Raw genomic sequence first — 23681 nt, forward strand, 5'->3', positions numbered from 1 at the left:
CAATAAGTTCGAGTTATTGTTTCAGAGTGTTGATTGCACTTTGTAAATGTTTGTGGAATAAATGGGGCAGAAGTCCATTTGCCCAAACCAGAAACCTACTGTTCTCCTTGACGTCCTCACCTACCACATCTCCCCACCAACCAATCACAAATTCCTGTGAACTCTACCTCCTACATACACTTCACACCTGCCAGCTTCTCTCCATCCTCAGGGCCACCACGCTAGCCCAAGCCACCATCTTCCCCTGCCTGCGCACTGCACAGCCCCCTCACTGGTCTCCCTGCTGCCACCATGGCCTCTGCCCATGCATGCTCCCCAGAGCAGCCATGATCATCCAAGGTCATGCCCCTACTTCAAACCCTAGCTCTCAGGAAGGCCTTATCATGAGTCCAAAAAAATTCCTCCTTCCCCCAACACCTACTCCTAAGAACTCGTTTCAGTCCCTTTTACACTCAAGCTATTCTGAACTTCTTTCGGATTCCTCCAGTGAATCACAGTTTCTCTTGCCCCTAGGTCTTCACACAAAAAGTAATTGCTCCCCTCCCCATTCCCCGGAACACACAATCCGTCACTCACTACTCATCCTTCCTATTTCAGCTTGAATGCCAGTTCTTCAGGGCCGGACACTGGCCGTCGCCCTCACGTACGCTCGGGGAACTCTTCCTCCTCTGCAATAAAGCTCCTTACACTCTACAGCGATGACTTAATCTCACGTCCTCCACTGCTAAGCTAGTAACACAGCCTCTGTCTTGTCCATTGCGGTAGCACCCGCAGGTACTAGAGTCTGACACATTGTGGGCGCTCACAAAGATGTGCTGAATGAATGACTAAATACGCAGCCCAATGAAAGAACGAAGAAACGATGAAGTCCCTGGTCACAGGATATATCGCAGTGAGGGTCCCCCCGGGTAGCGCTAAGCTACAGCCACATGAGGGCGTCGCAGGGCAGACGCGGGCCACATGGGGGCGCCCCCGGTCCGTCTTAGCTGGTTGGCACCTCCTCGGACTCAGGTTAGGTTACTAATCGCCAATGGGCGCCAGGGGGCGGGGTTCTCCCTCCGATGGACAGCATCGCTCCGCCCAATCTAATTCATCTTTTCCTTAGCCCCGCCCACTCCGGGCCCCTGAGACCCCGAGGGTGGGCCTGGCAGAGACACCGCCAACTGAACTCCAGCTGAGTGCTCTCGAGGCCGAACCAGCGGGCCTGGCGGTCTGTGAGTGGGTGGCCAGCCGCTAGGGGCGGGGCCTCAGCGTTGACGGGCAGGCAGGCCGTCCCGCCCCTCTCACCCAGAGCGGCCGCGCCAGCGCTGGGGACAGCAGAAGTGAGTACGTGAGCGGCGCAGCAAGATTCCAGCTCGGACCCCGGACGGCGCGCGCCCTCGAAGCCCCGGATCCCAGTCGGGCCCGCAGCTGACCGCCAAATTACTGTGCATCCCGAATCACGACCACCTGCACCCTCCTGCCCCAGCCCGACCCCCAGGTCCTCAGGCAGCTAGCTCCCCGGCGCCCCGGATCCTCCTGGACCTGTCCGTCCAGATTCCCGCGGGACCGACCTGTCTGCATCCCCAGGATCGCCGGGCTCGGTGCACCGCCTCGGTCCCGGAGCCGCCCGCCTGGATTGCATTCCCTCCTCGCCTGGATCTGCTGGGACCGGACGCGAGCCTGCCCCGGAGCCCGCCGAGCGCACCCTCTCTCGGGCGCCTGCAGCCCCGCCGGCGCGGCCCGGCCCGGCCCGGCCCGGCTCGGCTCCTAGAGCTGCCCCGGCCATGGCCAGAGCCCGCCCGCCGCCGCCGCCGTCGCCGCCGCCGGGGCTTCTGCCGCTGCTCCCTCCGCTGCTGCTGCTGCTGCCGCTGCTGCTGCCCGCCGGCTGCCGGGCGCTGGAAGGTGAGCGGCGTCGGGGGGCGCGCCCGGGAACAAGGTGCCTGGGGGCGCGGGGCTGCCGGCTGGCAGCGTGGGTCCGACCCGGGTTGAGCGCACGTCGGAGGCCCCGCCACCGGCGCCCGCTCCGGGGCCCAGGGATGGGGTGGGGAGGCCGCCCCCGGGGCCGCCTCGGAGGCTGGAGCTGGCTCGGAGGCAGGCAGCCCTCGGGTTAGGGGATCGTAGGGAGCTAGACTCGCGGCGAGCGTCCCCGAAAGTCCTGGCCCTGCCGTGAGCTTTCGCGGGAGTCCCCCACACTCACGGCAGAGAAGCGGGGCTCCCGGCAACCCCCGAAGTCGAGGACGTGTGGGCGACCCCCCAGGCAAGGCGAGGGCCGCGGGGCTGTGGCGGGTGGGGGCGAAGCCGGACTCTCCGTGTTGGGGGGCGCCAATTAGGAGCCCGTTGGAGTTAACTGTGAGAGTGTGAGTGCGAGCACCCCGCTTTGTCAGGGGACCGCTGCGGGGGCGGACAGGCGGGGGCCTGTTATTGTTTATGGTTTACCGGGCTTCAATTACACCCGAGGTGCTGTATGCGCGGGCCCCCGCACCCTTTTCGGAGGCTCCCTCTCCGCCTTCTAGCAGGGCTTGGGTCTCCATCTGAACTCCTGAAGTTGCGGGATTTGCCCCAGGTAGCACCAGAGCCCGGCGCCTTCCTCAGTAGCCGGTGGGAAAAGGCCCGGCTTCTCAATGGCTTCTGTGAAACCTGCCAAGACTGCTGTGGGGGGCAGCTCCAACTTCCAAATGATTGTTCTTGGATGAACAGCCCCGCGTTGTTGGCGCTGGCAGGAGAGCTCACACGCATGCCACTTGACACAAGCTTGCCGCGGACAGAGGCCCCAACACCAGCCACAAACAATAGGGAGGCCCACACACACTCACGCCCGGTTTCCAAGAATTTCGGAGCCATTAAGTGAGAGGGGGTCAAAACCTTCCCTAAAGTGGAGGGAGGGACGCCACAGAAATTCGAGGGCGATTGGAATAAAGGCAGTACTTATTTGGGGTATCTTTAACAGATCTAGTCACTTTCTTAGTTTAGGAACGAAAACACGAATTCTGTGGAACTTGGCTTGTTCTTATGTTCACAATCGGTAAACTTAAATGTTGGAAGGAAAAAAGAACACAGTTCAGAGAGAAGGGCATCTTCTGGTGCGCTCTAATGTTCTCCAGGGGAAAGACCCCTGCCCCCCCCCCCTGGCGTGCGCTCTAATGTTCTCCAGGGGAAAGACCTCCTATGATCCCCCACCCCCTTCATCTCTGAGCCGGCTGTGCTGACAGATCGAATCCCACGGGTGGACACATGCAAATTCAGACTGACACACCGAGGTCTCGCCCACACTCTCACACACTCACCCACATGTGTGTGATAGGATCGCAGGCGTGAGAACCCAGTGTGGGGCTTTGTTGTTGATTGCCTTGAGGGTGTGAGCCAGGGAGCCTGTTCAAGTTGCCAGATCTGTGTCTGGGTCTCTGTGTCGTAGCCCAGGAGAGGCAACATTGGTACACGCACACTCATACACTTACAGGGCTGTGTGTCACCTGTGTGTGTTGGGCCACAAGGCCCTTGTTGTGGGTGTGGTGGGTGCTGGTGCTGAGTGTGGAGTGGGGGTGTGGTTTGGGTCAGGTGCACAGGGACTACCTGAGGAGGCTCACTTCTCCCTCCCCCCTTCCCTTCCTTTCTGTCTTTCAACCGTCGTCACCTACTGGGCCCTCAGGAGTCCAGGCCCTAGCAGGAGCCGAAGCTTCCAAGCCTCCAGGCCAAGCAGCTGGGAGGCTGTCCAGAAGGCTGAGTCCTGATGTGCTGGGGCAGCCCGGGAAGAGGGGGCAGCAGGGCCTTTCGTTCCCCATTCCCGGCCTGCCCACCTCCCCTCCACTGTGAAGTGGGAGCTAGGGCTACTCCTTGGCTGTGAGGCCAGGTCAGCATGGGATGCCTCTGGGAAGCAGCGGTGCCTACAAGGGTGGTTTCACCAATTCCTTCACTTTTGCAATACCTCAGACCCTCTGGTCTCCAGTTCGTGTGTGGGAGAATGTGAGGGAACAAATGCAAGGTGCTGACCCCAGCGCAGACCTTGCACCTACCCACCCTCTGGCTCTCCCTCACTGGGGGACAGGACAGGAATGGCACCGACCTCACAGAGTTCTTCTGAAAACTGAATTGTTAATGTGTGCAAAGTGCTTAGCACATAGGCATTGTTAGTCAAGGATTAGCTGTTATTATTATTGTTACCCTAGGGTCTGCTCCTTGGGGAGCTTCAGGAGTGAAACGAGTGTGTGCCCCTATCCTGCTGGAGGGAGGTTAGAGGGAGGAAAGATGAAAGGGAAGGTTGGTGCAGGGGGCCGGGGGGGTGGGGTTGTCTCCCCCACATCTCCCTGCAGCTCCAGGGAGGGAAGGAATGGGGAGAGAGCTGGCTCAGTGGGTAGCTGTTTTCTGCCTGTCCTCCCTCCTGTATTCTGGGGCTTGGCGTGTGGAATGGGTGGACTTCAAGGTCCTGGGCTGTGACCAGGATATGTGGGTTCCACAGCACTGAAGACCTCTTCAGCCTCTCCAGCTTGACAGGTAGGGGGTCTAGCTTTCTCCACCCAACCTACCATTTGGTTTCGTCAGCATTTGGTCTGCCCTTGGCCTTGTGGCTCTCTGTGTCTGGGGCATGACATTTATTTAGGCCCAGGGTCCCTGAGCCCTGGCTGCTACCTCTCGTGCACCCACTAGTTAGATGCTGTCTGGCACCTGGTTCCTCTTCCCTTCCTGCACACTTGGGGGTCACCAAGACTCTGCATCCAAGGCTGCCATCAGTTTTCCATGTGGATGGAGCCTGGGTCCTTGCTTGTCCTCATGGTTGAAAACATGCCCTCCCCTTGCCCTCCGATTGTCCCCTTCCCCCGTGCAAATTGTGCTGGGCTCTACCCACAGCCACAGGGAAACAGGGCCACATTTTCACCCACTTGCCTTTTGAGTAATCTTCCCCAGTTCCCCAAAGCCAAGATTATTCTCCCCTCAGGGCCATCAATGGGTTGGGGGGTGGGGCCCAATGGGGAACAGACAAGGAATGGGGCCTGAGATGAGGAATGGTGTCTGAAACCCAGCACCCTATACCTGGGATAGCTTGGAGAGATCCCCGCTGGGAAGAGATCCTTTTGAGAAAAGAGAAACAGTTACCGGATCGAGGCACGTGGGGCCAGCATGTCCCCCTCCAGCCAAGCCTTGGTAGCTGAGTTGTCACTGCAGTGGAACCTGTCCCTGAGGGAACAAGACAGCATAGAGGCCACCTCCTCGACAGGAGCAGCAGGAGTGACCCCTGAGAACATGGGAACTGAGAGGGGACAGCAGGCTGGGATTTGGAGGGCTTGCTCACTTGTTTGAGTTGCCTCTGGCACCCCCAAACCCCATCCCTGTCTGTCAGGAGCTGGCCTTCTGAGCGGCTGCTGAGGGCCAGCAGGTATTTGGAAGAACCAGTTTGCTCAGCACTGCCCTGTCCTTAGCCACAGCTGCTGCTGCCGCCACTGCAGCCTCAGCGGCTGCTGCGAGCTGAAGCCGAAGCTGCCGAAGCTGCCGTGGGCAAGGCCTCTGCCGCACCACGGCCTTTCACTAATTAAACAGCATGAAGAGGCTGAATCACCAGGCCTGCATAGTTTGAAAATTGTAGCCCTGCCTGTTGTGCTGAGTCAAACTGGTTTGTCGGGATTGGGCAGCTGGGGGGGTGAGGGGTGGAGGGAGACTGGATACAGCTGGGCACCTGATGGGGTGGGAGAGGCCCCCTGCCCAAGGGCTAGCCCTGGTGCCAGGTCTCCTATTCCCTTCTGCCCCCAGCCTCCTGGCCAGACCCAGTGTGGCCAGCATCACAAGGAAGGGCTGAAGGGCTCAGGTTAAGGGCTAGCTGTCCACCCATCCTTCTGGCTGCTGGCAGGGCCACCAGTGGGGTGGGGGCATGGATGAGCGCCGATGCGTTTGGGCTCCCTGCCCTGGGCTTCTTTCCCCTTTTTCTCCCTCTCAGGTTTATTTAATTATAAACCCCCATGATCTGAGGGGAAGAATGAAAAACAAAATGTGTTCTCTGTTCTGAGATGTTCCCCCCACAATCCCAGACATGGGGGTCAAGGGGCTGTGGCAGGAAAGGAGGAGGTGGCTCTGGGTGAGTTAGGCTCCCCCACAACGTGTGTCTTCTCCAGGTCCCATGGCAGGTTTCCCCCAAGATGCCTTGATCCTCACACTGACCACCCTGTGTGTACAGGCTGGCACACGTGTGTACACATCCTGACCCATGGGAGGGGAGCCAGATCCTTCAGCTTGGTGGCTGAGGAAGGGACTCCATGAAGAGGAGGAGGGTGTCCAACTCGGGTGGCATAACACAGCACCAGGGTGCTCCTCCTTGCGCAGACCCTGGCCCCCTGCCCTCCTGCCCCGCTGCACACTCTACGGGCCCAGCCCTGGTGCTGACCTTTCCTTCCACCTCTAAGTCCCTGGTCCGGAATTTGGTCTGAAGGCTTGCTGCTTCTGTCTTTAGTTGTTTTGTGTTTCTGTTTTTTGTTTTGGCTTGTTTTCTTCTGTTGTTTGTTTGTTTCCTGGGTCTCAATGACACTTTTGCTCCCAGGGTGCTATGGGGCCTGGCCCTTCACTAGGGCAGGTGGTAGGCCCTCAGCTGGTGCCCCTCCCACAGGCCAGGGTGCCCATGGTGTCCTCCTCATGCCCTGCTCAAGGTCCTCGACCTGCAAGTGGAAGAGACTTGCCCAGAGCTTCTGAAGCCAAACCTCTTCAGGGTGCTACCCTCTACCAAGGGCTCAGGGGCCCTGGAGACGGTGCCATTATGCTGGCAGGGAAGTGGCTTGTTACTTGGGCAGGGGCTATACCTGGGGAGGCCGCACCCAGCCACACCCAGAATCATCTTCATGCCCCTGCCCCACCCCAGCCTCGTGACCTGACTGACAGCTCCTGCCCAAGCCAGGACAACAGGAAGCAGGGCTGGGGCTGTTTCCCTACACCTCTGGCTAAGGCTGCCCTAGCACCTCTGCTTCCCTTGCAAGAGTGGCCCATGTGGCTGCCCTGCCTGAGCGAGAGGCATCAGAGTGTTGGGGGCAGGATGAGGGGTACTGCCCTCTCCCAGTAACTCTTCCTCTACCCCACTGGAAGACATCCCATAAAGAGAACCATGCTTGCAGGGTGTGTGTGTGTGTGTGTGTGTGTGTCTCTGTGTGTGTGTGTGTTGCGGGTACATGGAGGATGCACCTCTGAGGCTTTACACAAATCTAGGTATTGATACTTACACCATGTCAGGATGCTCCTTTGCAGGGGCTGTGGCATGTTCCAGTGTCATTGGACATCTGTGACTTTGCAGCTGATTGTAGTTTGGGTGACTAAGAGCATGTCACCAAGTCTATACAGGGAAACTGGTGTTTGTGTTTGCACTTTACACTGAAGACTGTGTGACTTGCAGCTGGTGATAGCATGTGCAATTGGGTGTGTAAGGAGAACATACTGCAGGGTTGGGGGTGCGTGCCCTCTGTGTGCGCATATGTTTCAGGAAATCTGCACATAGGCTGGAAGCGTGGGTCTGCCTAAGGCAAGCCAGATCTCTGTGTAAGAAAGATTCACTGTATATGAATGTCTAAGGAAGACTAATCTGTTTGTACCATATGCATCCGTGTGTCTGAGAAAGACAGACCATGGCTCTGTGTGAAGCTGGGTGTGTGTTTGTGGGCGGCTGTGGCTTTGTGTGTTTTTGTCCACCATATGTGTTGACTTGTCGCTCTTTAGCCCCAGTGGCAGGGAGTGAGCCCAGCCCCTGAGGACTGGATGCTGCGTGTGCATCTGTGTGTTTGTGCATGGGCGAGGGCCACACAGCTGCTGCCACGCGGCTGCTCTCCATGGCCCTGTGGAAACCTGAAAGAGGTGTTGCTTTGCTCCTGAGCATCAAAGCTCCAGTCCCCGAAAGACCCCAGGCCTGGTGCCTACCTCCCTGGTGACTTTGCTGGGCAGTTGTGGTTTCCTGCCTGACAGAGCCCAGTGTCTAGGGTGGCCAGCCTCTTCTCCCCTCTGCCTCCTGCAGATACATGGCAGGGCAGCGAGGGATGGGGTGCAGCAGGCAGCTGGGGGAGTTGAGAACTTGCTCACTCACTTCTCTTTTGTCTTTACCCGCGGCCCCTCATACCCCCGTCCCAACGTGTGCATGTACAACACATGTACACACACGTGCACACACATGCACACGCCGCACACACAGCACAGAAAAGGTGGGCTGGGTCTCTTCCTCCCAATACCACGGACAGATGGATTCTATGACCCCCCCACACACACACCCCCTTCACCTCCTGCCGAAGGCTGGGACCAGGCACCCTAGGGCTGAGGAGGGCCTTGCCCTGTCCTCTGTGCCTGCGCAGGCTGAAGGGAGCAGGCTCCTCCTCTCCCCCTGAGAAACGGGGAAACCGAGAGCACGCGGCCCCCTCCCCACCGGAGTGACCGGAGCCTTTCCTCAGGCACACATGACTCGAAACCCAAGTCCTCTCTTCATTAATGGGAAAAATGTGGCGAGATTGAGCGATGGCCAAGGGCCGATCCCCTCCCTTCCTCTCTCGCTCCCCAGAAATTAAACAGAAATGAAGAGCCTCCCTGCCTCCCTCGCTCCCTCTCTCCCTCCCTCCCGCCGCCGCCTCTCCGCCGTCCCCTCCCTCCGCTCCCTCCGCTCCCTCCTCCCGGAGCCAGCGCAGGGCTTGTTTTAAACTGTGGAGGAATCTGGCTGGAGGGGGAGGGGGCTGAATATTTGGGTTTAAACAGTTCCAGATGGGTTTGGCACAGGCTGAGCAGAAGGAAGTGAGGGAGAGGGAGGAGGGAGGCGGCTCGAGGGAGCGGCTGGAGCCCCGGCCTGCTCTGGCGGGCAGCGGCGGGCGGACCGGCGGGAGGACTGGCTGCGGGGGCAGGGAGCGCTCGCTCGGCCGGGTCCCGGGACGCACACTCGGGCTGCCGGCTGGGGACGAGGCTGCCTGGCAACCTCCCTCTGTCTCTGTCTCCTCGGGCCTCCGCGTCTCTCGGTCTCACTGTCTTTGTAGTCAGCCGCCGGCCATCCCGGCTGTCTGATCCCCGCCAGCCGGCTCCGCACATCCCTCCGGCTCCGTGCCTCCCACCGCCCGCCCGCTCCAGTCGCTGCCCCGCCCGCCTCCCTCCCCGCCTGTCTCTGGGCTCCGGCTTCTGAGCATCTCGGCTTCCCTCGAGTACCCCCCCGGCCGAACGTCTGTGTCTGTCTGTCTGTCTGCCAGAGGCCAGGATCGCTCGCCTTACAGCCGGGCCCTCAGAGGACCAGGGGCTGCGGCAGCGGGAGGAGCCTCCCTCCCTGCAGTGAATGGCTGCTGCCTGCGGCCCCTTTGCCTGACATCTGGGGGCTGGGGTCACAGCTGCTTTGTCCACCCACGGAGTCCTCCGCCGTCCTCGGCTCAGACCCAGCCTCCAGGAAACCACTGAAGGCTGCAAGCCTGTGGCCGCGGGGCTTGGGTTTTTCCCCACCTGGGCACCCAGAGGGGATGATGTAGAGGCCTCCAGAGGTCCAGGGGCAACCCTGCCCCATTCCAGCTTCAGAGCTGGCTGCACTGTCTTCCAGGCCACGGGAAAGGAGTTGACACCTCTTTCCTTCCTTTCCTGCCCCAGGTCTAATCTGGGGGTCACACTGTCTTTCAGAGAGTAGTGACATCCAGCCAGAGCCCAGAACCAGGTTCCTAAGGGAGCAAGTGTATGTCAGAAACATTCACGGGCCCCTCCTATGACCAAACAAGGTGAAACAGACAAGAAACCAGCTCAGAACACAGGCCGGGTACTGTGACAAAGCCCCTGGCCCTTGATGCACAAAGGAGGGCATCTTACCCTGACTTGGAGGCTCACGGAAGGCTTCCTGGAGGAGGCAACAGCTCCGATGGGACTTAAATGATAGGCAGTTTTCTAGGCTTTCTTTCATCCCTCCTTTACAGAGGGGCATATTGCAGTCAGAGTGCAAGGGATTAATTATAGAGTCAGATACACCTGAACCTGAGCCACCCTTGTCCCCTCACCCCAAGTCCTAGCAACTTTACCTTAGGCAGTGTATTTTCTTTGTCTGGGCATCAGTGTTCTCTTCTGTAAAAGGGATACACCAACAGTACCTTCTTCCAAGGAAGAATTGAACTAAGACCTAGTTTGGGGCTTTGGTGGTCCTCTCTCCACCCTCAAAGCGCATCCCTGCCCCATCACCTGTAGGTGCTGGGTGGGAGCTGGCTCTGGCCTGTCACTGCCCTCCCCTTCCCCTGGGCCTTGTGTGGGGCTGGGCCTTTGTGCTGGGAACGGAGTCAGGGGAGGCCAGGGCCAGGGTCTGAAGCACACAGCCCTTTGTTCCAGGATAAAAGCCCTGCCGGCCCCTTTGTGTGGAGATTAGCAGAGCCTGTAGGTGTGTGGACCGGCCTCTGCTCCCGCCTCATTAACCCAGGCCTGAGGTCAGGGCACCCACCCCTAGCCTGCCCAACCTGACATCTTTGGGGCTGTGACATCTCTGGGGATGGCCGCAGGGTCTCCTCTAGGGTAGGGAAACTGGGGGCTTTCAGGACTTGTGGAAAGTGGAGCCTGGTGGGAATAATTTCCTGAGCCATCTCTTCTTTCTTTCTTTCTTTCTTTTTTAGACAGAGTTTCTCTCTCTGTTGCCCAGGGTGGAGTACAGTAGCGCGATCTCCGCTCACTGCAACCTCCGTCTCCCGGGTTCAAGCGATTCTCCTGCCTCAACCTCCCGAGTAGATGGGATTACAGGTGTGCGCCATCACGCCCGGCTAATTTTGTATTTTTAGTAGAGACGGGGTTTCAACATGTTGGTCAGGCTGATCTCAAACTCCTGACCTCAAGTGATCCACCCGCCTCAGACTCCCAAAGTGCCGGGATTACAGGTGTGAGCCACTTCGCTCAGCTGTGATCTCTTCTGTCTCCTCATCCTGAGATTAGTCCCTGACGTTTTTCTCCGTTCTTCCTCCAGAGACCCTCATGGACACTAAATGGGTGACATCTGAGTTGGCGTGGACATCTCATCCAGAAAGTGGGGTGAGACTTTCCCATCATTCTCCTGAATGTTGTTTGCCATTAGGCCTCCCCCCACTTCCAGCCTCTGTGCCCCCTCATCTCACCAGGGCCTGGAGGAGGGCTGCCTCTGCCCTCTGCCTGTCACCCTCGCTTCCTGTGCTATCCCCATCATCCTCACCTGTGACCCTCTGAAGCACCTCATGGTCCTTCTCTGTGGGCATTTCTATCTTTCACTCCTCTGCCTGCCTGTGCCCCCCCAGCTCCCTCTCCCTCTCTTCCTAACAGCCCTCTGCGTGTCCATCCCCCCCATCTCCCTCCTCCCTGGGTCCCTGGAGAAAACACTGGCTTGGAAACCTTAGTTCCAGGTCTTTAACTTGCTGTGTGACCTTGGGCAAGGCCGTTTACCCCTCTGGGCGGCCACTTCTTGACTGTTAAATTCCTGCAGTCCGGACCTCTCTCATATATTCTAATTAATCTCCCTAGATGGCCTTCATGGCTGCTGTAAGCCCTAGAACCCTGGAGTACGATGGCACTACAGGCCCTGCAGTCACCAGGCCTGACTGTGTGACCTTGGGCAAAACTCCCTTCTGTGAGCCTTGGCTTCCTCATCTCTAAACATCGGGACAACAGATGCGGCTCCTCGTGGAGTTGTTGTGAAGATTAAATGCAATGTTAATAGTGACAGCCAGCATCCCAGAAGTGCTTGCACTGCTACCAGCTCATTACATTTATTAGCCTGATTTAATTCCTCACAGCCTCGTTTAGTTCCGAGCAGCCCCATTTTACAGACGATGAAACTGAGGTATAAAGATAACAAATATAGCTGATGTTCCTGCAGCACTTAGCAAGTTCCTAATCCTGTCCTAAATGCTTTATTCAGTTAAAGTCATTATACCTTACACATCTTTATTATCCCCATGTTACAGATGGGGAAACTGAGGCACATGGCAGTTAAGTGACTTACCCATAATCACACAGCAAGCAGAGAGCTGAATTTGAACCCATATAGCCTGTATGCTCAGCCACTGCACACCATAGAAGCATCCCTGTGAAGTAAATAGAGCAGATCTGGGCACGAGGGAAGCACTTGGCAAATGCAGGCATTCACTCTGTCTGTTTCATTGGTCCATGCACAGTGGGAAGAGGTGAGTGGCTACGATGAGGCCATGAATCCCATCCGCACATACCAGGTGTGTAATGTGCGTGAGTCAAGCCAGAACAACTGGCTTCGCACGGGGTTCATCTGGCGGCGGGATGTGCAACGGGTCTACGTGGAGCTCAAGTTCACTGTGCGTGACTGCAACAGCATCCCCAACATCCCTGGCTCCTGCAAGGAGACCTTCAACCTCTTCTACTACGAGGCTGACAGCGATGTGGCCTCGGCCTCCTCCCCCTTCTGGATGGAGAACCCCTACGTGAAAGTGGACACCATCGCGCCCGATGAGAGCTTCTCGCGGCTCGATGCCGGCCGTGTCAACACCAAGGTGCGCAGCTTTGGGCCACTTTCCAAGGCTGGCTTCTACCTGGCCTTCCAGGACCAGGGCGCCTGCATGTCGCTCATCTCCGTGCGCGCCTTCTACAAGAAGTGTGCATCCACCACCGCAGGCTTCGCACTCTTCCCCGAGACCCTCACTGGGGCGGAGCCCACCTCGCTGGTCATTGCTCCTGGCACCTGCATCCCTAACGCCGTGGAGGTGTCGGTGCCACTCAAGCTCTACTGCAACGGCGATGGGGAGTGGATGGTGCCTGTGGGTGCCTGCACCTGTGCCACCGGCCATGAGCCAGCCGCCAAGGAGTCCCAGTGCCGCCGTGAGTGGGGACTGTCCTGGGGAAAGGGTTGTGGGGAGGGCCTGGGCCACAGCTACCTACCGCCCCACCACCCGCCCCTGCTTGCTCTCTGACTAGGAGGTCTGGGAGCAGGTCCACAGTGGAGACAGGAAAGGGAAGAGTGGGGATCAGATGCAGAGAATGTGGTGTAAGGAGGGAGAAGAGAGAGAAAATGAGGAGAGACACAAGGATAGTAAGAGAAAAAATGAAATTAAAGAGAGAGGAAGAGAAGCATGCAGAATCCTTGGCAAGCAGGCACCTGGAGAATGCAGTCAGAGGCTTAGGAGGCTGGCAGAGATGCTCGCTTTGTCCCAGCCTGAGTGTATGCTTCACCCTGAAAGTGGTAGGTCGGCCCCAGGGCCGAGGGCACGGGGGCTGTGGGTACCTTGTGCATGGCTTTTTACCCTGGGCTCTCCTCTGCTCCTTGGGAGGCAGTATATAAATGGCACAGTGGTTAGGGGCCCGGTCCCTGAAGTTGAGTCCTGACTCTGTCGCTTAGCACTTACGTGACCTTGGGCAAGTTACTTTTTTTATTTTTGAGACGGAGTTTCACAATTGTTGCCTAGGCTGGAGTGCAATGGCGTGATCTTGGCTTGCTGCAACCTCCACCTCCCAGGTTCAAGCAATTCTCCTGCCTCAGCCTCCTGAGTAGTTGAGATTACAGGCGTGTGCCACCACGCCTGGCTAATTTTGTGCTTTTAGTAGACGGGGTTTCACCATGTTGGTCGGGCTGGTCTTGAACTCCTGACCTCAAGTGATCCACCCACCTCGGCCTCCCAAAGTGTTGGGATTATAGGCGTAAGCCACCACTCCTGGCCCTGGGCAAGTTACTTAACAGTTTAAACCTCGGTTTCCTCATGTGCAAGATGAGGACAATAATAGAGGGTTCCTTCATAGGGGGCTGTAGTGAGGCTTATGTGAGCAATGCTTTGCCCGTAGAACAGTGTCTGGCACGTGGGAGCACAGCCACCAGCTAAGTGTTGGCCATGAGTCTCCAGAGCCCTGGGGTCCATGAGAGCTGGGCTGTTCTGCCCTTACTGTATACATGAGGAGTTCAGGAGGCCTGCCTCCGACGGCTTGCCAAGACTTTGGAGTTACTAGGCTTTGGAGTTATCAAAATTGTCCACCTAGGGGGTCTCTCACTGAGCCTCACCAGTCCTTGTGAGGTAAGATTCCTGCCATCTCCCTATTTCGCCAATAAGGAAACTGAGTCTTGGAGAAGCTCTGTGCACAGGCCTTGTAGCTAGGGAATGTGGAAGCTGGCACCCTCCTCCTGTGCTCTGCCATGCAGGATGGCGTGCTGAGGGCCCTGTCTTTCGCTCCCTTTGCCTGATTCTCTTCCTTGGGGCTTGCAGCCTACAGCTCTGAAGGGTAGGTGATGACTCTTATGGCAGCCCTAGGTGTGAGGGGCTTGGCAGCATGAAGCTGGCTGCGAGGCCATGTTGTCATGGGAAGGTGAACAGTGGCTTTCCCGGGCCCTCTCCACTTCTCGATGGAAATCTGTCCTGAGATTTCCTCTTCCTAAGTGGAGAAAGGGGGTGGGGTGATGAGCCTGACAGCCTGAAGAGGGGCTAACACTCTGCAGGTCCCCGGCAGGAAATGCATGCTGGTTCCCATAGCAACCAGGCTGGCCTGGCCTCTGCCCCCTCCCCCACTGGCTCAAAAGAGCTAGGGTGGAATATCACCTTCGTGAGGGCAGATGAAACCCCAGAAAAGGGCAAGCCCTAGCGCTGGGCATTCTCCCCTGTGGGTGTCCCCCTCCGCAGGCAGTCATATGGAGAGGCAGTGACCCACTTTAGTGTCTAGGAGGGTCTTGGTTTATGCCCATTATCCTAACACAGTTATTACCAGTGCCTCCTTTGACTTGCAAATGTTCCAGTGTGAAGAATACACGATAAGGCTACCATAAATCCACCGAGCCCGTGTCCAGGGGGCCAAGGGTAGATAGCAGGAGGGGAGACTGGGGAGAAGGGATGCTCAGGCCCTGGGCTTGCTCTGGGGTGAGTCCCCTCGTGGACACTTGAGGCCTCTGAACTCCAGGTGACCCCAGTCTTCCTGCCCAAGGGCAGACAGGAGCTGCTGCCTGCGCCTGGTGGGTGGGGCGAGAGCTTCACTGTGAAGCCCCCATCTCCTGGCTGTTCTAAGGTGTCCTTCAGAGTCCTCAGGAATGATTTTTCTGGAGCCTCGGGGAGAGGTGGGGCATCTTCACAGTTCCGGGTGCTGCTAGCCCACCGGTGGTCTCTTCCCCATCCCCGCCTCTTCCTCCGCCTTTCTGTCTTCCCTGCCTCAACAAGCCCAGGCTGTCCAGGTGATGGGGCTGACGTCTTCATCCATGAGGCCCTGGGGTAGGGGTGAGGGGGGCAGGGGCGGGGAGGAATCCGCTGACGTGGGGTTTCCATGGGGCAATAGGGCCTTTTGTAGCTGCAGCTGGAGTTAGGCAATCGCAGCATTGCCCCCACAGTCTAGGAGGTGGAGGGACCAGACCTAGGCTGGGGAGAAGCCAGGTTCTCATGGAGCTGTGGAGGTCTGGTGTCTGCAGGGAAGGGAGGTGAGCCCCATCCATCCTCTTCTCCCCCACAGCCTGTCCCCCTGGGAGCTACAAGGCGAAGCAGGGAGAGGGGCCCTGCCTCCCATGTCCCCCCAACAGCCGTACCACCTCCCCAGCCGCCAGCATCTGCACCTGCCACAATAACTTCTACCGTGCAGACTCAGACTCTGCGGACAGTGCCTGCACCAGTGAGTGAACGCGCGACCTCTCTTTCCCTCTGTAGGCCTTCCCTCTGGGGGGCCAGCCTGGGAAGCCTAAGCAGTCACTATGAATAGCCCCATTTTCCAGAGAAGGAGCTGAGGCTCAGGGAAGTTAGATGTTGTGCTCAAGATGGCACAACTGGGAGGTGACTGCCCCTGAGCCAGAATCCATGTCAGCCGGCTCATCCCTTCCATCAACACTTGCTAAGCACCTACCAGTTCCTAGCCACGCTTAGGAACTGGCTAGGAGCTTAGCAGTTGGCCTTCTAGTCAATTGCCCCTCCCTCTGTATAGAAGCGCCTCTCCCCAGCCCCACTCTAACCATGGAGGGGGCCTCATATCCTGAGGGTGGCCTGGTGCCCCACTTCCTCTCTGCCCTGGTCTTTGGTGTGCCAGGCATTGTGCTGGGTATCAAGGGCGTGGAGGTGAATACGATACAGTCATTGTCCTGAAGGAGCTCGCAACCTGGTGGGAGAAATAGGTGTAAAAACAGATAATGACCATAATGTACAAAGAGCTGGGCTAGAAGGCTGTCTAGGAATTGTTTTATGTACATGCAGAGTATAGGGCAAGGACAAATCAAGGAAGGCTTCCAAGAGGAAGTGACATCACAAGCTGGTTATTGAAGGATAAATAGAGTCTGCCTGGTGAAGAAATGTAGGAACGTTATTCTGCTTATCAAAGCATAGGCAAGGCAAGGAGGTAGAAAGCAGGTTGGAGTGTGCAGGAACTCTGGGCAGAGGGATGGTCCTAGAGCCCCCAGCTCACTACCTTCTCCCTCCATGTTCCTCACAGCCGTGCCATCTCCACCCCGAGGTGTGATCTCCAACGTGAATGAAACCTCACTGATCCTTGAGTGGAGTGAGCCCCGGGACCTGGGTGGCCGGGATGACCTCCTGTACAATGTCATCTGCAAGAAGTGCCATGGGGCTGGAGGGGCCTCAGCCTGCTCACGCTGTGACGACAACGTGGAGTTTGTGCCTCGGCAGCTGGGCCTGACGGAGCGCCGGGTCCACATCAGCCATCTGCTGGCCCACACGCGCTACACGTTCGAGGTGCAGGCGGTCAACGGTGTTTCGGGCAAGAGCCCTCTGCCGCCTCGTTACGCGGCTGTGAATATCACCACAAACCAGGCTGGTGAGGAGGGGACACTGGAGGGTAGGGCCTGGGTCACTTTCCCCTGGATCGAGCTGAGGTGTCCCAGGGCCTGCTAAGGGACCACTGGGGGTCCCATGGGAAGTGGGTCTTTGGGAAGGATGCCAGGGTCCAGGGAGCCCCTGGTGAGCCCTCTGCTCTTCCCAGCCCCGTCTGAAGTGCCCACACTACGCCTGCACAGCAGCTCAGGCAGCAGCCTCACCCTATCCTGGGCACCCCCAGAGCGGCCCAACGGAGTCATCCTGGACTACGAGATGAAGTACTTTGAGAAGGTCAGAACCTCAAGGGGCAGGAGGAGGCCTTGGGCTGAGCTGGGCTGAGAAAATCACCCCCGGATCATGACGGGGCCCTTGGGAGCAAGGCCTTGGGTATGGAGGGGGCATGTGGCAGGCCTGGGTGTGAACAGGGGCCGGTTGGCCTCAGGACCCACCTGAGGATGCCCCCTCCCTCCTGGCATTGCAGAGTGAGGGCATCGCCTCCACAGTGACCAGCCAGATGAACTCCGTGCAGCTGGATGGGCTTCGGCCTGACGCCCGCTATGTGGTCCAGGTCCGTGCCCGCACAGTAGCTGGCTATGGGCAGTACAGCCGCCCTGCTGAGTTTGAGACCACAAGTGAGAGAGGTTAGTAGCCCCCTGCGCCTGTCCCCATCGTGGCCCTCACTCTCTGTCCCTCCACTCAGCAGCCCCTTCTCCATCTCCAGGCTCCGGGGCCCAGCAGCTCCAGGAGCAGCTTCCCCTCATTGTGGGCTCCGCTACAGCTGGGCTTGTCTTCGTGGTGGCTGTTGTGGTCATCGCTATCGTCTGCCTCAGGTACTCCCAGGCCCACTGTTGCTCCATGGGCCGACTCAAACTGCCCTTTAGCATCCTAGAGCCCTCATGCCACAGAGATGAGCCGCCACCACCTCCCTCAGACCCAGGGCCTTAGCCCTCCTGGGGCCAGCCGTTGCTGGAGAAGCCCTCTCCCATCCCTGCCTGTGTCTTCATCCTGCCCTTTCTCCATACCCCATTCCCTGAATCTCCGGGCAGGTTCCCTAGGGACTGAGTCCACTGAGCCCCTTGCTCAGAGACCCAGAGACTGCTGTGACCACCAACTGTGGGACTAGGCCCCAGGCCATCCCCTGTATCCTCTCTGCCCCTTCTGTGAGCCCAAGGGTGCTCTGAACAAAGGGAGGCAGATGACTTGTCTCAGGCCTGCCCTCCACCCTGCCACCCTACAGGAAGCAGCGACACGGCTCTGATTCGGAGTACACAGAGAAGCTGCAGCAGTACAGTGAGTTTGTCCCCGCCGCCCTCCCCAAGCTCTCCCAGCCCCCTGCAGGGCTCGCAGACACCCTTCTCCCTGCCTGGGACTTCATTCCTTAGAGATAAACCCTGCATGCCCCCTCCCACTTCCAGTCAAGTGGCATTTCCTGACCCCTATCTCACTCCGGGTCCCCTGGGCCCCTACTCACTCCTGCTAGCCCCAGAAATGACTGAGATGTGACCCCTCCCCCAAAGGCAGTTAGTCCTGCGGGAAAGACAAGATGCATACACACAGGAAACAATTCGAGAACATTTAAGGGTTGAGCTGGGTGCTCCTGTTGTAAAGGGCACTAAGAGTTTAGAGAAGAGGAAGGCTTCCTCGAGGAGGTGGACTTGAGCTGAGCCAGGCGGGATGAGCAGGGTTTTGGGAGGTGAGGGAGAGCATTCCTGGCCAGAGGAACCTCTGGAAGGTAGTGGGCAGGGTGGAGAAGGAGCCCAACTGTGGGGGCAGCGAGAAGACTGGTTTGACAGCTGCTGGGAAGCCAGGCTGGGTAGCTGTGGCCAGCCCTCGGAGGGTCCTGAAAGGCAGGCAGAGGAGTTTGGACTTGACTCCACCGTAGGTAATTGGAAAGGCTCTCAAGCTGGGGAGTAATACAATGAAAGGATTGTTTCAAGAAGACAGCGGTATGCAGGATAGCTCAGTGGGAAAAGTCCAGAGGCAGAGAGCTGGGAGGCTATTGGAATAGTGTGAGTGTTGAAGGCCTGGACAAGGTCGGGGCAGGGGGAACCAGGGGAGGGATGAATCTGAAAGAGGTCTGGATGTGATGAAAGATGAGAGAGAAAAACTAGGAGTAGAATCCTAGGTGTCTAGCCTTTATGGTCACCAGGAGTTCTCACGGGGGCTGGAGGGTTAGGGCAGCAACACAGAGGAATATGGGGCTGGGCTCAGCAGGGAGCCTGCTGGAGCTGTGCCCATCGCAGGGAGAGGCTGGCTTGACTGTTACCCTCTCACGCCCACCTCTTCTCCCTCCAGTTGCTCCTGGAATGAAGGTTTATATTGACCCTTTTACCTACGAGGACCCTAATGAGGCTGTTCGGGAGTTTGCCAAGGAGATCGACGTGTCCTGCGTCAAGATCGAGGAGGTGATCGGAGCTGGTGAGTCTCCGGGGCACAGTAGAGATGAGAAGCTGGGGCGGGCTGGGTACAGGGGTGAGTCATAGCTTGTGCCCTGTGCCCTGTGCCCTGCAGGGGAGTTTGGGGAAGTGTGCCGTGGTCGACTGAAACAGCCTGGCCGCCGAGAGGTGTTTGTGGCCATCAAGACGCTGAAGGTGGGCTACACCGAGAGGCAGCGGCGGGACTTCCTAAGCGAGGCCTCCATCATGGGTCAGTTTGATCACCCCAATATAATCCGGCTCGAGGGCGTGGTCACCAAAAGTCGGCCAGTTATGATCCTCACTGAATTCATGGAAAACTGCGCCCTGGACTCCTTCCTCCGGGTAAGAGCCAGCCCCCAGGCCCTCTTCCTCCCCCAGAGAGTTGGGTTGGGCTAACCATCCCCTCCCACAAGTCAGACAGCCCCTATTCAAGTCCATAAGCATTTACTGAGGTGGCTTGGTGCAGGGAAATGGCAGGGCCTTCATAGCCATAAGTATGGGAGTTCACATCTTGACTGTTCCTTACTGCCTGTGTGACCTCGGGCAAGTGACTTAACCTGTCTGAGTCTCAGCTGCCTGGTTGTAGAATGGGAGTGGTAAGAGCTAGTGGGTCCTCATGGGGATTAATTGGGATGTTGTCTACAAGATACTTGACACATAGTAGGGCAGCTCACTTACCCTCAGGGCACTCTGGACATGGTTGCAGGAGAGACGAGGTGGAGTCTGAGTACTCGGAGAGGGAAGGCAGGTGGGCAGGCCATGGGCTGATGGGGGCAATGGGCTCACCTGAGCACGCTTGTTGCCTGCAGCTCAACGATGGGCAGTTCACGGTCATCCAGCTGGTGGGCATGTTGCGGGGCATTGCTGCCGGCATGAAGTACCTGTCCGAGATGAACTATGTGCACCGTGACCTGGCTGCTCGCAACATCCTTGTCAACAGCAACCTGGTCTGCAAAGTCTCAGACTTTGGCCTCTCCCGCTTCCTGGAGGATGACCCCTCCGATCCTACCTACACCAGTTCCCTGGTACAGGAAGCCGCTGGGAGGGAGACTGCGGGGGGTGCCTATCAGCCAGGGGCTCGGGCCTGGGGGGCAGCCCGGAGTCACAGGGTGAAGGGCCTGTGCCCCCCTCACCAGGGCGGGAAGATCCCCATCCGCTGGACTGCCCCGGAGGCCATAGCCTATCGGAAGTTCACTTCTGCTAGTGATGTCTGGAGCTACGGAATTGTCATGTGGGAGGTCATGAGCTATGGAGAGCGACCCTACTGGGACATGAGCAACCAGGATGTGAGTGAGGCTAAGCCAGAGTGGTTGGGTAGGTGGGAGCTGGCTGGCGATCATGGCAGCGGCTCACTCTGGGTTTCCCTGCCCTCGGCCCAGGTCATCAATGCTGTGGAGCAGGATTACCGGCTGCCACCACCCATGGACTGTCCCACAGCACTGCACCAGCTCATGCTGGACTGCTGGGTGCGGGACCGGAACCTCAGGCCCAAATTCTCCCAGATTGTCAATACCCTGGACAAGCTCATCCGCAATGCTGCCAGCCTCAAGGTCATCGCCAGCGCTCAGTCTGGGTTAGTACCTCTGCCTCTGCTCCCACCAAGCCAGTAGCCCTATCTCCCGCCCTCGAGACTCACCAGATCCTTCTCTTCTTCCCACAGCATGTCACAGCCCCTCCTGGACCGCACGGTCCCAGATTACACAACCTTCACGACAGTTGGCGATTGGCTGGATGCCATCAAGATGGGGCGGTACAAGGAGAGCTTCGTCAGTGCGGGGTTTGCATCCTTTGACCTGGTGGCCCAGATGACGGCAGAGTAAGTGTGCCTCAGATTTGGAGGAGCAGGGCAGGGGGCCCTAGGCTGGGCCCAGAGTTGAGGGTACGAGGAGAGGGACTGACCCTGATTTTGCTGCATCTGCAGAGACCTGCTCCGTATTGGGGTCACCCTGGCCGGCCACCAGAAGAAGATCCTGAGCAGTATCCAGGACATGCGGCTGCAGATGAACCAGACGCTGCCTGTGCAGGTCTGACACCGGCTCCCACGGGGACCCCGAGGACCGTGCAGGGATGCCAAGCAGCCGGCTGGACTTTCGGACTCTTGGACTTTTGGATGCCTGGCCTTAGGCTGTGGCCCAGAAGCTGGAAGTTTGGGAAAGGCCCAAGCTGGGACTTCTCCAGGCCTGTGCTCCCTCCCCAGGAAGTGTGCCCCAAACCTCTTCATATTGAAGATGGATTAGGAGAGGGGGTGATGACCCCTCCCCAAGCCCCTCAGGGCCCAGACCTTCCTGCTCTCCAGCAGGGGATCCCCACAACCTCACGCTTGTCTGTTCTTCAGTGCTGGAGGTCCTGGCAGGGTCAGGTTGGGGTAAGCCGGGGTTCCACAGGGCCCAGCCCTGGCAGGGGTCTGGCCCCCCCAGGTAAGCGGAGAGCAGTCCCTCCCTCGGGAACTGGAGGAGGGGACTCCAGGAATGGGGAAATGTGACACCCCCATCCTGAAGCCAGCTGGCACCTCCAGTTTGCACAGGGATTTGTTCTGGGGGCTGAGGGCCCTGTCCCCACCCCCGCCCTTGGTGCTGTCATAAAAGGGCAGGCAGGGGCAGGCTGAGGAGTTGCCCTTTGCCCCCCAGAGACTGACTCTCAGAGCCAGAGATGGGATGTGTGAGTGTGTGTGTGTGCGCGCGCGTGTGTGTGTGTGTGCATGCACTGGCCTGCACAGAGAGCATGGGTGAGCGTGTAAAAGCTTGGCCCTGTGCCCTGCAATGGGGTCAGCTGGGCCGACAGCAGAAATAAAGGCAATAAGATGATTCTCTTGCCCCTTCTTATTCCTCCTCCCAAAGCAAGATTCCCTGATTCAGAGTTCACAGTCCCTGGCTGCCAACCCTTCACAACTCCCTGGAGGCATTGGGAAACCAGATCCGGGCCCATCCAGGCTCAGTTTCCCCTTTGTGCTTGGACCTCACTGGTTTGAACATCTAACACACTTCTTGGAAGTGGGTCAGTGGCAAGGGAGAACAAACTACCCCAGAGCTCCTTCCTTCTAAGGCAGAGGCCTTCCTGGGGTGGGGGCAGGCTCTTGTGCCTGGATGGTGTTTTACTGAGTCGGTTCCCAGCCTTTGTCTTTAAGGGAGCTGAGGGTAGAGGGGGTTGATCAGTTCCCAGGGTCACATGACCAAGGACAAAGGGAAGGAGAGCCACTGGTGTTCAGAGGCCGAGGCCCGGAAGTTCGGCTGCTCCTCACTGAGGCTTCCTATGCCGAGGCGCTGGGCTAAATGCTCCATTTATACACGGATCTTATTTAATCTCACAACAACCCAGCCAGGCAAGGAAGTATTTTTAACTGCTTTTTACAGAAGAGGAAAAGGAGAGGTTAAGTAACTTGCCCAAAGTCGCTGAGCCAGTAAGTAGGCCCGCGGCTGTGATTCCCACCCAGAGACTGCCTGCATACTTGAAAGATTCAGAGGATAAATAACAAGAACCAGGGTGAGGGTTAGGAAAACAGCTTCTGGAAATGTCAAAGGAGAAAGCGTGGTGGGGGGGCCCTCAGAGGCCCCTCGGACGCAGGAACAGGCTGGGGAGGGGGGAAGTGCAGTCATGTTCCCAGTATCGGGAGGGATCCTTGGGCAGCAAACCTTTGTGCTTTCCAAGAGACCTGCATACCCTAAATTAGAGGGTCCCTGGGTAGGCACAGAAGCATGGACAGACACCACGCCATGTAGATGAGCGGTTCACGTGTCGCGGCCCCGCACCTCTCCCTGGACTCGTCCAGGCAGCGCAGAGCTTCCCAGGCGAAATCTAAGCGAGAGGCTGCACCTAGGGGTCGGCGGAGCCGCAGGCCTGGAAGCATGCGACCGTGATTTCAGGCTCTGGGGTGGAGGCCCAGGGAGGCCGCTCGGAGGCGGCCGCCGGCGAAGGTTGCAGGGTCTGCTGCGTGGCGCACTCCCGGCCGCGGAAGCCGGCGGCCATCCGAGGAGCCTGGGAGCGGCCCTGGCACAGCTGGCGGCGGCGCGGGCTCCCCAGGCCGCCCCCGTCCCTCACCGCGCGCTCCCGCGCTGGGGCTGCTCGGCGGCGCCCGCTCCTTAGTATTCCCCGCACAGAGCCCAGCCGCGCCGCCGCAGCCGGCCCGGGGGAGGGGCGCCCCTCACGGCTAAGCTCTCTGCGTCCCCCGGGGCGGACGCGGGGAGGGGAGGGGAAGGGACGCAGCCTCTCGGCCGAGGCCTCCTTCCTCCCCTAGTAGGGGTGAAGGGGCTCTGCGGGGGCGGGGGCGGGCGATGCTGGGGCCCGAGGTGGCCCTTGGACTAGGCGCCGGAGCTGTCAACGGGGCGAGGTGTGGCGGGCGGCCGGGGGAGGGGACGCGGTGCCGAGTGGCCTCCTGCACAACCGCTCAGCATTCCCCGGCTGCAGGCGCAAATCAAGTGGAGGGGGCGCGCCGTGCTCTTGCTCAAGGGTCCACTTCCTACTCTCGAAGCTACGGAACGGGGAGGGATCCGTGGCCCTTTAGTCCTGCGAAGCCTCCCTCGCCATCCTATGCCATCGCCCTGACCTTTATAGCAGGAGTCTGGGTGGAGGGCGCAGAGACGCTGGGGTGGGGGCTCCACCCGCATAGGTGTGACATCGCCCTCTACTG

At 58.6% G+C, this 23681-nt stretch overlaps 1 protein-coding gene across 2 annotated transcripts; it reads left to right on the forward strand.

The window, feature by feature from the left end:
- The first annotated feature begins 1315 nt into the window (after nucleotides 1-1315).
- EPHB3 (EPH receptor B3) lies at nucleotides 1316-21861 on the forward strand. Of its 2 annotated transcripts, XM_030822938.1 has the most exons (16): nucleotides 1316-1884; nucleotides 10886-10950; nucleotides 12066-12738; nucleotides 15337-15492; nucleotides 16300-16641; nucleotides 16807-16931; nucleotides 17122-17281; nucleotides 17362-17470; nucleotides 17878-17930; nucleotides 18936-19058; nucleotides 19152-19399; nucleotides 19867-20082; nucleotides 20194-20343; nucleotides 20437-20630; nucleotides 20718-20873; nucleotides 20979-21861. In XM_030822938.1, exons 1-16 carry the CDS (start codon nucleotides 1767-1769, stop codon nucleotides 21085-21087), a joined length of 2997 nt encoding a protein of 998 aa, XP_030678798.1. In that variant the 5' UTR covers nucleotides 1316-1766; the 3' UTR covers nucleotides 21088-21861. The 2 variants fall into 2 exon arrangements, with proteins under 2 accessions (XP_030678798.1, XP_030678797.1); XM_030822937.1 differs by having other exon boundaries at nucleotides 1323-1884; nucleotides 19867-20343.
- The last annotated feature ends 1820 nt before the right edge of the window (nucleotides 21862-23681 follow it).

Source organism: Nomascus leucogenys, chromosome 11 (assembly GCF_006542625.1).
Source record: "Nomascus leucogenys isolate Asia chromosome 11, Asia_NLE_v1, whole genome shotgun sequence".
NCBI classification, from domain to species: Eukaryota; Metazoa; Chordata; class Mammalia; order Primates; family Hylobatidae; genus Nomascus; species Nomascus leucogenys.

What these genes read in the sequence shown, in the direction of transcription:
- EPHB3 (XM_030822937.1), top strand. Translation starts at nt 1,767, where the DNA reads ATGGCCAGAGCCCGCCCGCCGCCGCCGCCGTCGCCGCCGCCGGGGCTT. An exon ending in TGAGACCACAAGTGAGAGAG is followed by an intron (nt 17,282 to 17,361) that starts GTTAGTAGCCCC and finishes CTCCATCTCCAG; the next exon opens with GCTCCGGGGCCCAGCAGCTC. An exon ending in AGAGAAGCTGCAGCAGTACA is followed by an intron (nt 17,931 to 18,935) that starts GTGAGTTTGTCC and finishes TTCTCCCTCCAG; the next exon opens with TTGCTCCTGGAATGAAGGTT.